Consider the following 13,244-nt stretch of genomic DNA (forward strand, 5'->3'; position numbering starts at 1 on the left):
ACAAAGCTCTTACGAGCAGGGTCGTCTTATTTTGCTGTAATCATTGTATTATTGCTAAAGTTGATACTTTTGACTGTTATGTTTGAAACTGTTAAATTGTAAAGTGCTGCGGAATATGTTGTCGCTATATAAATAAAGATTATTATTATCTACTAGCTGAAGAGCCCAGCGTTGCCTGGGCATAGTAACCAACTGTGGTTAGTTATAACAAATTATAATGATTATATTGCACATAAAAACATTTCACATCATATATTCAACACTACAGATTTGCAACACAAATTAACTAAACGATTACCCAAGTATTGATAGTATTTTATTTTCAACTCATTCAAGATTGTTGGTTTTTCCTTTCGGTGCAAAGATGAACAGATTTTTGGCAGTTCCAACTCTTGAATAGACCACGCAAAGTTGACCATGAGAAAAGCATGGAGATTGCAAATCGATCCCTACTACTTTCAAGGACTGTCCCTGAGCATTGTTAATGGACATTGCAAATAGCAGTTGAACTGGAAACTGGAGGCGTTTAAAATCAAAAAACAAATCAGATTGAATGAGTGAAATTCTTGGAATGAAAATGTCGTCTTCTTTGGCACATCCTGTTTCTGAGCTGTGTATCTACTGTAACCCTATCCTATGTGATAATGTCTGCTGAGCTGTGTACCTAATCCTCTCCTGTGTGATACTTTCTGCTGAGCTGTGTATCTAATCCTATCGTGTGTTACTGACTGCTCAGCTGTGTATCTAATCCTATCTTGTGTGATACTGACTGCTGAGCAGTGTATCTAATCCTATCTTGTGTGATACCGTCTGCTGAGCCATGTATCTAACCCTATCCTGTGTGATACTGACTGCTGAGCCGTGTACCTAATCCTATCGTGTGTTACTGACTGCTCAGCCGTGTATCTAATCCTATCCTGTGTGATACTGACTGCAGAGCCGTGTATCTAATACTAGTCTGTGTGATACTGTGTGCTGAGCTGTGTATCTAATCCCATCCTGTGTGATACTGTCTGCTGAGCCATGTATCTATTCCTATCCTGTGTGATACTGACTGCTGAGCTGTGTATCTAATCCTATCCTGTGTGATACTGACTGCTGAGCCGTGTATCTAATCCTATCCTGTGTGATACTGGGCTCCCCCTGCAGTCTGTGTCAGATGGTGATCTGTGTTGGCACGGTAATAAATTGCGTTATTTCCAGCTTTACAGAAGGACGATAACACCATAGAAATGATAGGAATAATAGGCCAAATTGTTTGGTGAATTGGAACGCGCAGGGTTAAAATTTTGCCTCACAGCATAGCCTATGACGCTCTCGGGGTCCAGACGTGTGACTTTGCAAAATTTTGTGGCTGTAGCTGCGACGGTGCAGATGCCAATCCCGGACATACGCACATACATACACTTTTTCCCCATTATGTACCTAGGGGCAAAATTGTTTGGTGAATTGGAACGTGCGTGCTTAAAATTTCACCTCACAACATAGCCTATGATGCTCTCGGGGTCCAGACGTGTGGCTGCAAAATTTTGTGGCTGTAGCTGCGACGGTGAAGATGCCAATCCCGGACATACATACATACATGCATACAAACATACGCACACACACATTGAGCTTTATATATTAGATGGATATATCCATAGATATATCCATAGATATCTATGGAAATATCTATGGATATATCTATAGATATATCTATCCCATATTTATCTTTCCATCCCATATCTATCTATCTATTATCTGTCTGTGTGTGTAATGGAGTGTGGGTTGGACAAATGTAAATGAGGAGGTTGGACAGAAATTACATCCCAAATTTTTTTTTCTGTTAAATAACATATCTTTATTTAGCTTACAAAAATGCATACAAATCCGCAGGCAAAACCACATCAAATCCGCAGGCAAAACCACATCAAATCCGCAGCAAAAATGCACCTGCGTTTTCTGCCAAGAGCTGCGGTTTTTGTGCGGAAAAATCCGTGGGAGAATCCGCACTGTGTGCACATACCCTTTGTGCAGATTTTTCTGCAGCATGTGCACAGCGTTTTGTTTTACATTGAAATTATGGTACTGTACAAGGGAGGAGAATCTGCTGCGGATCTGCAGGGCCAAATCCGCTTTGGATCCGCGGTAGAATCCACAACGTGTGCACAGACCCTTACGATAAGATGCTTCAGATTGAAGATAGAGGAGGGAGGGGTTTGGGTGTGTTTTGGAGTGGTGTGTTTGTTGCTGTCTTATACAGGCCAGTGCAGTGCATCATGGAACTTGTAGATTAGTAAAGTTTAAGTAAATTAGTGTGTGAGATTGAACAATGCCTGTGGCTGTCCAAGGTGTGAGATTGCACAATGCTTGAGCAACTCAATGGCTGAACAAAGTGTGAACGTTTAATAGTGTCCTACAAACTCAATGCACTGCCTGTGTCTTAGGTAAATTATTCCAGACCAATTCACCTCCCCCAGCTGTTACATTTGTATGTTTATTTTTTAATGAACATATGTCTTGTATTGGTGACCTGTGTTCATGCTTCTGAACTTTGGGATCCTGGAAACTGCAACAAAAAACAGAGTAAAAAACGCACCAAAACATGCGTTTTTGACGCTGCTTCTTTTCTGCCAAGAGTGCAGCTTTTGCTGCAGAACAAAAATGCAGAAAAAATGCCTTGTATGAACTTAGCCTGTTTGTTATTTTTTGTTTCACTAATTTCATCTTGCAGCAAGCTTGGCACTTGTTCTGAAATATCATTTTTGTTTGTGTTGAATATTACTGTATGCTAAAAAAAAATTTCAATAAAAATGATATATAAAAAATAAAATAAAACATATACTCACATATACCTGGTTAGTCCATGGGCAGTCAGCTGCAGGTCATGGGAAGACCATTGCGGCAGTGTTATTGTGCCCAGACATGCACAGGACATCGGAGTGCTGGCATGATGATATCTTGTCACACTGCCCACGACCTGCAGTTCTGAAGGGCGCAGGCCTAAACCAACTTGCAGCCTACAGAATGGAGAGCGGTAGTGCAGGGATGGTCTCTCTGTCTCTTCCGCAGAGTTTAACTGTATCAGTGTGTTGTGGCCGTGACGCGCCCAAGGGGCCGTGGGATACTCGGTACCGGGCCCGTTAACTTCAATGGGAAATGTCACAGTGGCAGTGACCCGGTCCGTGGTCCCAGACGGTCGTGTAAAAGGGGTAGAATTGGATGAGGATAAAATTTATGTAGTGATTCGTGACGCCAGTTGAAGTGTTCGACTGTAGTATAGCCGGCACTGCAGATGATCCCTGGGGGAGTAGATAGTGATGGCAGTGCAGATGTTAAACCCTAACTGTGTTATTTCCTGCAGACGAGCTCTGGCAGGATGAAGATGAAAAGCAAAGATGAAGGACTTCAACTAGACACGTCACTGGAGAGTCAGTGTTTTACCTGTACACTGACACTTTACACTGTATACTATATACAGCGGTCCTGTGTACAATGTCACCAGTGATCACTGTATTACCTTTACACTGACACTATACACAGAGCTCCTGTGTATAATATCACTGGTCATCACTGTATTACCTGTACAGAGACACTGCATACTAAGTACAGATCTCCTGTGTATAATGGCACTTATGGTGATATTAGTATTGTGTTTTTTACTAATGATCAGTATTGTAGAATTCAGTCACTGTGTGGTGGTAATATGTTGTCTGGCCATGATGTGGTGGCATTTGTTCCTTGTATGTGCTATTATTCGGTCACTGTGGTGGTAATATCTGATCTGGACATGGTGTGGTGGTATTTGTTCATAGTATGTGGTATTATTCAGTTACTATGTGATGGTAATATGTGGTCTGATCATGGTGTGGCGGTATTTGTCCCTTGTATGTGGTATTATTGGTCACCATGTAGTGGTAATATGTGATCTGGACATGGTGTGGTGGTATTTGTCCCTTGTATGTGGTATTATAGGTCTCTATGTGATGGTAATATGTGGTCTGGACATGGTGCTGTGGTATTTGTCCCTTTGGATGTGATATTATTGGTCATTTGAAAAATGAATAAAAATATACCTAAATTGTATTGGATATTTTAACAAATGGTTACAGTAGAGTAGAGCTCGGCCAAAAGTGTCTACCGTGTTATGGTGGCAGCTTAAAAAATCTTTTAGCCAAAACAAAAGCTGCTGGCTATATACGTGATCTGGTGATGGGAACTGTTAATGTGTGATTGGTGAGAAGTGGAGTTTTTCCAAGAGAGAGCGGTGGGGGCTGTGGACAGATCGAGGGGTGGATCCTGCATGGAGTCTCAAGGGGGCCCCGAAAATGTTGCCAGTATGGGACCCCGAAATTCCTAGTGGCAGCCCTGGACGCGGATACGCTTAATGGTGGCAGTCTCTCCCTCTGCCCCCATAGCTATGAAACTGATAACCAGACTATTGTCTATGGTTCTTTAGCTGCTGTAAAGCATACATCTGAATGCTGTTAGCACAGCAGACAAATGGCTGCCCCCATAATAATTTATAGAAAAAAAATATAATCAGAAAATTCAACATTGGAAAAACAGAATATTTTTTTTTTTTTTTTTTTTTTTAATTTCTTAAATGAAACATACAGCTGAATGAAACATGTTTAAAGACTAGACAGAAGAAAATGTGTTTCATAACAATGTAAAAAATAAAACCTGTACAATTGTCCTGGTTGTGCACAGAGTACATTTTCTTATTATGGAATGCCAGAATAATATTGCACGTTGCTTCTTAATAGCAGATGAGTTCACCTTTAGCTTGTAAAGCATGGACGTGTATTGTAGATAGATAAGCATACTCCAGTCTGAAAGCATAATAAAGTTCAGAAAAAAATAGAGTAAAAAAACAAGGAACTTTGTTTTGCGGAAGGTGGACTTGCAGATGTCAGCTATTGTTCGATGTGAAGCAAGGAACTTTAACCTTTTACTCCTTTCTCAACCGCTTATATTCACTTCAGCTTTTCTGGCGGATACACTTGGTCAATGATGAAGCTGAAGCGACTGCTGCTTGTTTCCAACTCAACACTGCATGGTGGCAGGTACCTGGAGCATTGCCAAGACCAGATACAGTCATTTTTGGGAGAGTAAGTCAACTAAATTACAAATTTGCGGATTTATTTCTGCTTGTTGCTGACAAATGTGCAGAGAATATGTTGGTTGTTAAGTGTGCATGTTCTAAAAGTAGATTATCTTTCCAGTTAATACTATACTGTGGAAGAAGTGCTCCTGACTTATCCGTTAGGGTGACTCTGTCCACAACACAGGTCCCATGGTGAAAGAATGCTACATCGCAGCGCTCTGTAAGTAAATGGGGTCACATTGTGACCAGTTTGTTACCGCAACAAGCAATTTGCACAAATTCTGACTCTAGGATTTTTTGTAGCTTGCTTGTGGCGTTCACAGTACATTAGGGATTTCCATACAACCCCCATTCACTTGTATGGTACTGCGATGTAGCAACTACACAGTAATCTTTGGCTGTGCGTCTTGTGTCGCGGCTAAAGTCGACGTGTAGCCCCAGACTAATGGAAAATCACCAATTACACAATATGATGTCATGATAAATTGGAAACTTTGCTTTGCTTCATCTGTGTGTTTCTAAAAAGAAAAGGGTGAAATTCTAATTATTCGGCATAACGAGGAGCACTGCAGGCTTGTGGTTATTCTCCATGTTATGATAATCTTGGTAGACCCCATTAAATCACAATATAGACTTGTTTTTATCCCTTTCCTAACATGTGATGTACATGTGTATGGAGTGGGCTCATTAACTGAGCACGCTCCATACACAGCAGGTTCTGTCTGTGTTATACAGCCATCATCTGGCTCTAACACTAGTGTTTGTGGGTTATGCCAGCCCAGTCGCTGATGTTTAACCTCCTAACTGCCTCTGTCAATTTCTGACAGCAGTATGTAAGTGAAATGGGACCTTTCCTGCACCCATCACATGCCACCGATGGGTTTCCATGGACCCCATCACTACCATCTTAGCAATCCTGTAAGGCCCAGCTGTCATAGGAGACTGAGGTTTGCACTATATACCTGAATATAGTAACAGTGTTAATAGGAATCTGTCAGGAGGACCCCCCACCCACCCAAACTACTTGTATGTGCATGTGAATCGCCTGCCAGGGCAGTGGGGATACTCGGGACTGGGCCGGTATTTAAAAGGGGATGTGTCACAGCAGTGGTGACCCGGTCCGTGGCCCTGGGCATCCAATTAAAGGGATATCTACAAGGGAATAAAGTTTATAATAAAGTTTGTGATAAAGTGTTCGTGACGCCACCTGTGGTATTCGGTCAGAGGACCGACGCTGCTATGTAGATCCTTTGGGATGGTCACAGGGTAGCAGTGATGGTTTAGCTCTCCACAGGTAGAGCTGTATCCCAGGGCAGTTTGGATGTAGATGTTGAAGGTGAGGTTGGTGAATGCGGTGCAGGGCAGGTGACACAGGAATGATTAGAGGACACAGCTGGGTGCGGTTTCCAAAGCTTTACTCACAGTTCTTGTGTACACAGGTGCCCACTTGGTGCCGCATCCTCCAGGTGAGGGGTCCAGCAAACTCCCAGGTAGATCAGGACACACCATTCCAGGACTCATTTCTGTATATGCCTCTCCTGGCCATCTCACTGTACTGGCTTTCTGCCTCTCTTACCCTACACCTCACAGTCAGTGTCCTGAGCCAGCACCCGCGGACCCTGTCGGGTGATTTCCTCTCTGAGTCCCCTTGATCCTATGTGGCTGCCTTTTCAGCAATGTAACTGTGACTGTGGCACCTAGAGATGCCTCTGCCTCCAGCTTTCTAGCTGAGTCTGGTGATTTCTCCACTAGTCTCTGTCACCAGTACCCCACTGCTACCTGGTCCCTCCAATACTGGATACGGGCCCCACGGGTGGCTTCCGCACTTCCCGTGCCCCAAAGACCCCTTCTGCCCTCCGAGGCTTCCTTCTGTCTCTCTCCCTGCAGCTCCTTCTGAGAGGGTGCTGCTTCACCACCAAATCTCTAAGCTCCTCCTCTCTTCCTACCTTCTCCACCCACTCCCCCAACCCCTTTACTACCCAGCCTGGGATGAGGCCATCCTCCCTTAGGGTATGTCCAGGGTACCCTGCTGCTATAGTGTGTGTGTTGGGTGCAGGTGTTTGAGTCCTGGTTGGTGCTCCCTCCTTACCTGAGAGTGGGGTACCACACTTCTGGATGAGGTGCAGTACCTCTGTGGCGACTGAACCCTCAGGGGCGCCATACATGTAGCTCTTTTAAAGGCAAGTTCAGTAATACTTTTAAATGGCCAGTCTGTTCCTCCATTACTGAGAAATTAGGCTAAGTGCACACGTACCGGAACTCTCGCGGAAATTACCGCGAGAATTCCGGAATTCCAGTCCGCAGGAAAATCGCATTTTAAATTCCCGCGATTTTCCCGCGGAAAAACTAGCATTTTGCAAGCGTATTTAGCTTGCAAAATGCTAGCGTTCTCCAAGCGATCTGTAGCATCGCTTGGAGAACTGATTGACAGGTTGGTCACACTCGTCAAACATAGTGTTTGACGAGTGTGACCAACTTTTTACTACTGAGGCCGCCTATGCAGCATCAGTAGTAAAAGATAGAATGTAAAAAAAAAATAAAAAATACTGTTATTCTTACCTTCCGACGTCCCACGCATCCGTTCCCAGTAATCCTTTGCGAAAATGCCCGCGATGACGTCAGTTCTCGCGGGATCGCGACGTCTCGCGGTAATTCGCGATGACGTCGCGCGAATGACCGCGAGACTTCGCGATCCCGCGAGATCGGACGCCATCGCGGGCATTTTCGCAAAGGATTACTGGGAACGGGAGCGTGGAGAGAGGCGGGAAGGCTGCGCGGGACGCCGGAGGGTGAGAATAATAATATTTTTTATTTTTTATTCTATTTTTTACAGGGATATGGTACCCAAAGCCGGGAGGACAGTCTCCTCTCCTCCGGACCGTGGGTGCCATCCGCAAATGTTCTGCTTACTTTCCGCATGTTGTGCACAGCCACATGTGGGAAGGAAGCGGAACAATGCATTCCTATGGGTGCGGGATCGCCGCGATTTCGCAAAATAATGAGCATGCTGCGTTTTTTACCGCGAAGCGATTCCGCCGCGGTAAAAACCGCAGCATTAGCACAGCATTGCGGAATCCCATAGGAATGCATGGGATGCTTATTTTTCGCGTTTTCGCGGCAAAATTGCGCGGTTAAAACTGCCGCGGAAACGCGAAAAAAACGCCACGTGTGAACTCAGCCTTAGAGTTTGAATGGATATTCAAATCAGGCTGAAGTGCTTTCAGCATGTGGAAGCGCTTCCATTGCTGTGCACATTTTCAATCTTGGCATTTCTTTTAACCCCTTCATGACCCAGCCTATTTTGACCTTAACCCCTTCCTGACATCCGACGTACTATCCCGTCCACGGTACCCGGGCCCGTATGACCGTGGACGGGATAGTACGTCTACCGCGATCAGCGGCGCCCACGTGGTGAGCGCCGCTGATCGCGGCCGGGTGTCAGCTGATTATCACAGCTGACACCCGGCACTATGTGTCATGGGCGGTCACGGACCGCCCCCGACACGTTAACCCCTTGCACACCGCGATCAAACATGATCGCGGTGTACCGGGAGTTAAAGGGAAGCATCGGCAGGGAGGGGGCTCCCTCCGTGCTTCCCTGAGCCCCCCACGGCAGCGCAATGTGCAGCGCTGCTGCGGGGGGCTCCTATCCTCCAGGCCCCCGAATCCAAGATGGGGACGGGGGCCTTCGGGGACCTGAGGAAGCTGGCTTCCTCAGTGCCTGCAAAGCGCAGGCAAGAGGAAGTCTGCTTCAATGCCTGTGACAGATTGCTGATCTGTCACAGTGATCTGTGATGTGACAGATCAGCGATCTGTCACAGGACAGTGATGTCCTACCTGGGACTATGTAATAAAGTAAAAAAAAAATTAAAAAAAAATGTAAAAATAAATTAAAAAAAATCGCCAAATAAATTAGTAAAAAAAAAAAAAAATATTCCCCAATAAATTCATTTTTTGAAAATAATAAAAAAAAACAACAATAAATGTACACATATTAGGTATCGCCGCGTCCATAATGACCCGCCCTATAAAACTGTCCCATTAGTTAACCCTTTTAGCGAACCCCTTAAAAAATAAAAATAAAAAACGAAGCAAAAAATAATGATTTATTATCATACCGCCAAACAAAAAGTGTAATATCGCGTGATCAAAAAGACGCATATAAATATCCATGGTACCGCTGAAAACGTCATCTTGTCCCGCAAAAAACGAGCTGCCACACAGCATCATCAGCGAAAAAATAAAAAAGTTATAGCTCACAGAATAAAGCGATGCAAAAATAATTATTTTTTATATAAAATAGTTTTCATTGCATAAAACCGACAAAAACATAAAAAAACGACCTAAATGAGGTATCGCTGTAACCGTACTGACCCGAAGAATAAAACCGCTTTATCAATTTTACCGCACGCGGAACGGTGTAAACGCACCCCCCCAAAAGAAATTCATGAAACGCTGGTTTTTGTTCATTCTGCGTCCCAAAAATAGGAATAAAAAGCGATCAAAAAATGTCACGTGCCCGAAAATGGTACCAATAAAAACATCAACTCGTCCCGCAAAAAATAAGACCTCACATGACTCAGTGGGTAAAAATACGGAAAAATTATAGCTCTCAAAATGTGGTGATGCAAAAACTATTTTACAATAAAAAGCGTCTTCTAGCGTGTGACAGCCGCCAAACATAAAAACCGCCATAAATAGTAAATCAAACCCCCCGTTATCACCTCCTTAGTTAGGGAAAAATAATAAAACTAAAAAAAAAAGTATCTATCTCCATTTTCCCGTTAGGGTAAGGCTGTGTGCACACGCTGCGGATTAGGTGCGGATTCATCCGCGCGGATTTTGTAAAATCCGCAGGTGAAACCGCAGGTCAAAAGACCTGCGGTTTTACCTGCAGATTGCTCTGCGGTTTTGTCCTGCGGTTTTTCATCTCCTCATTAGAGGAGATGGCAAACCGCAGGAGAATCCGCAGAAAGAATTGACATGTCAATTCTTTCTGCGGATTGAAAACCGCAGATAATCCGCGCGGAAAATTCCGCACCGTCTGCACTGCGGTTTTTGATTCCCATAGGGAATCATGGTACTGGGGTCCGCAGCAACCAAAACCGCTGCGGAACTGCAGCAAAATCCGCAGCGTGTGCACACAGCCTTAGGGTTAGGGCTAGGGTTAGGGCTAGGGTTAGGGCTAGGGTTAGGGCTAGGGTTAGAGCTAGGGTTAGGGTTAGGGCTAGGGTTAGGGCTCAGATTAGGGTTAGGGGTGTGTTGGGGTTAGGGTTGGAGTTATAATTGGGGGTTTCCACTGTTTGGGCACATCAGGGGCTCTCCAAATGCAACATGGCGTCTGATCTCAATTCCAGCCAATTCTGAGTGAAAAAAAATGATTTTTTTTATTTTCACGTCCGAGTGTTATAAACTTCTGTGAAGCACTTGGGGGTTCAAAGTGCTCACCACACATCTAGATAAGTTCCGTGGGGGGTCTAGTGTCCAAAATGGGGTCACTTGTGGGGAGTTTCAATAGTTTAGGTACATCAGGGGCTCTCCAAACGCACATGACACCCGCAGACCATTCCATCAAAGTCTGCATTCCAAAACGTCACTGCTTCCCTTCCGAGCCCCGACGTGTGTCCATACAGTAGTTTTCTCCCACATATGGGGTGTCAGCGTACTCAGGCCAAATTGGACAACAACTTTTGGGGTCCAATTTCTCCTGTTACCCTTGGGAAAATGAAAAAATTGGGGACTAATTGATCATGTTTCTGGAAAAAATACCATTTTTTTATTTTCATGCCCTGGCATTATAAACTTCTGTGAAGCCCTTGGGGGTTCAAAGTGCTCACCTCACATCTAGATAAGTTCCTTAGTGGGTCTAGTTTTCAAAATGGGGTCATTTGTGGGGGGTTTCCACTGTTTAGCTACATTAGGGGCTCTCCAAAGGCAACATGACACTCGCAGACCATTCCATCAAAGTCTGCATACCAAAACGTCACTACTTCCCTTCCGAACCCCGACGTGTGCCCATACAGTAGTTTTCACCCACATATGGGGAATCAGCATACTCAGGACAAATTGGACAACAACTTTTGGGGTCCAATTTCTCCTGGTACCCTTGGGAAAATAAAAAAATGGTGACTAAAAGATCATGTTTGTGGAAAAAATACGAATTTTTTATTTTCACGCCCGGGCGTTATAAACTTCTGTGAAGCACTGGGGGGTTCAAAGTGCTCACCACACATCTAGATAAGTTCCTTGGGGGGTCTAGTTTACAAAATGGTGTCATTTGTGGGGGGTTTCCACTGTTTAGGTACATTAGGGGCTCTCCAAAGGCAACATGACACCCGCAGACCATTCCATCAAAGTCTGCATTCCAAAACGTCATTACTTCCCTTCCGAGCTCCGACGTGTGCCCATACAGTAGTTTTCTCCCACATATGGGGTATCAGCATACTCAGGACAAATTGGACAACAACTTTTGGGGTCCAATTTCTCCTGGTACCCTTTGGAAAATAAAAAAATGGTGACTAAAAGATCATGTTTGTGGAAAAAATACGAATTATTTATTTTCACGCCCGGGCATTATAAACTTCTGTGAAGCACTGGGGGGGTCAAAGTGCTCACCACACATCTAGATAAGTTCCTTAGGGGGTCTAGTTTCCAAAATGGTGTCATTTGTGGGGGGTTTCCACTGTTTTGGTACATCAGGAGTTTTCCAAACGCGACATGGTGTCCGATCTCAATTCCAGCCAAAAACGTCAAATGGCGCTGCTTCCCTTCCGAGCTCTGCCATGCGCCCAAATAGTGGTTTACCCCCACATGTTGGGTATCAGCGTACTCAGAACAAATTGCACAATAACTTTTACGGTCCTGTTACCCTTGGAAAAATAAGAATTGAGGGTGAAAAGATCATTTTTGTGGAAAAAATATGATTTTTTAATTGTATGGCTTTATGTTATAAACTTCTGTGAAGCCCATGGGGGTTCAAAGTTCTCACCACACATCTAGATAAGTTCCTTAGGGGGTCTAGTTTCCAAAATGGTGTCATTTGTGGGGGATTTCCACTGTTTTGGTACATCAGGGGTTTTCCAAACGCGACATGGTGTCCGATCTCAATTCCAGCCAAAAACGTCAAATGGCGCTGCTTCCCTTAAGAGCTCTGCCATGCGCCCAAATAGTGGTTTACCCCCACATGTGGGGTATCAGCGTACTCAGGACAAATTGCACAATAACTTTTAGGGTCCTGTTACCCTTGGAAAAATAACAATTGAGGGTGAAAAGATCATTTTTGTGGAAAATATATGATTTTTTAATTGTATGGCTGTATGTTATAAACTTCTGTGAAGCCCATGGGGGTTCAAAGTTCTCACCACACATCTAGATAAGTTCCTTAGGGGGTCTAGTTTCCAAAATGGTGTCATTTGTGGGGGGTTTCCACTGTTTTGGTACATCAGGAGTTTTCCAAACGCGACATGGTGTCCGATCTCAATTCCAGCCAAAAACGTCAAATGGCATTGCTTCCCTTCCGAGTTCTGCCATGCGCCCAAATAGTGGTTTACCCCCACATGTGGGGTATCAGCGTACTCAGGACAAATTGCACAATAACTTTTAGGGTCCTGTTACCCTTGGGAAAATAAAAATTGGGGTGAAAAGATCATTTTTGTGGAAAAAATATGATTTTTTAATTGTACCGCTGTACGTTATAAACTTCTGTAAAGCCCTTGTGGGTTCAAAGTTCTCACCACATATCTAGATAAGTTCCTTGGGGGGTCTTGTTTCCAAAATGGGGTCACTTGTAGGGGGTTTCCACTGTTTAGGTACATCAGGGACTCTCCAAACGTGACATGGCGTCCGATCTGAATTCCAGCCAATTTTGCATTGAAAAGTCAAACGGCGCTCCTTCCATTCTGAGCTCTGCCATGCGCCGAAACAGTCGTTCCCCCCCACAAATCAGGTATCAGCGTACTCAGGACAAATTGCACAATAACTTTTGCAGTCCAATTTCTCCTGTTACCCTTGGTAAAATAAAAAAAATTGAACCTGAAGTATTTTTTTTGTGAAAAAAAGTTAGATGTTCATTTCTTTTTAAATATTCAAAAAAATTCCTGTGACGCACCTAATGGGTTAATAAACTTCTTGAATGTGGTTTTGAGCACCTTAAGGG

General features: G+C 44.0%; 1 protein-coding gene across 3 annotated transcripts in view; it reads left to right on the forward strand.

Moving 5' to 3' along the window:
- Window positions 1–13,244, forward strand: part of LOC141054208 (alpha-aspartyl dipeptidase-like) — a 142,335-nt gene that overhangs the window by 52,158 nt on the left and 76,933 nt on the right. For all 3 annotated transcript variants that reach the window (XM_073551437.1, XM_073551435.1, XM_073551436.1), the window contains exon 2: window positions 4,968–5,093. In XM_073551437.1, coding sequence (XP_073407538.1) covers window positions 4,993–5,093 — 101 coding nt within the window. In that variant the 5' untranslated portion in view covers window positions 4,968–4,992. The remainder of the gene's footprint in view (window positions 1–4,967; window positions 5,094–13,244) is intronic.

The sequence above is a fragment of the Dendrobates tinctorius genome, unplaced genomic scaffold (genome assembly GCF_039654945.1).
Source record: "Dendrobates tinctorius isolate UK_male_01 unplaced genomic scaffold, ASM3965494v1 ptg000177l, whole genome shotgun sequence".
NCBI lineage: Eukaryota > Metazoa > Chordata > Amphibia > Anura > Dendrobatidae > Dendrobates > Dendrobates tinctorius.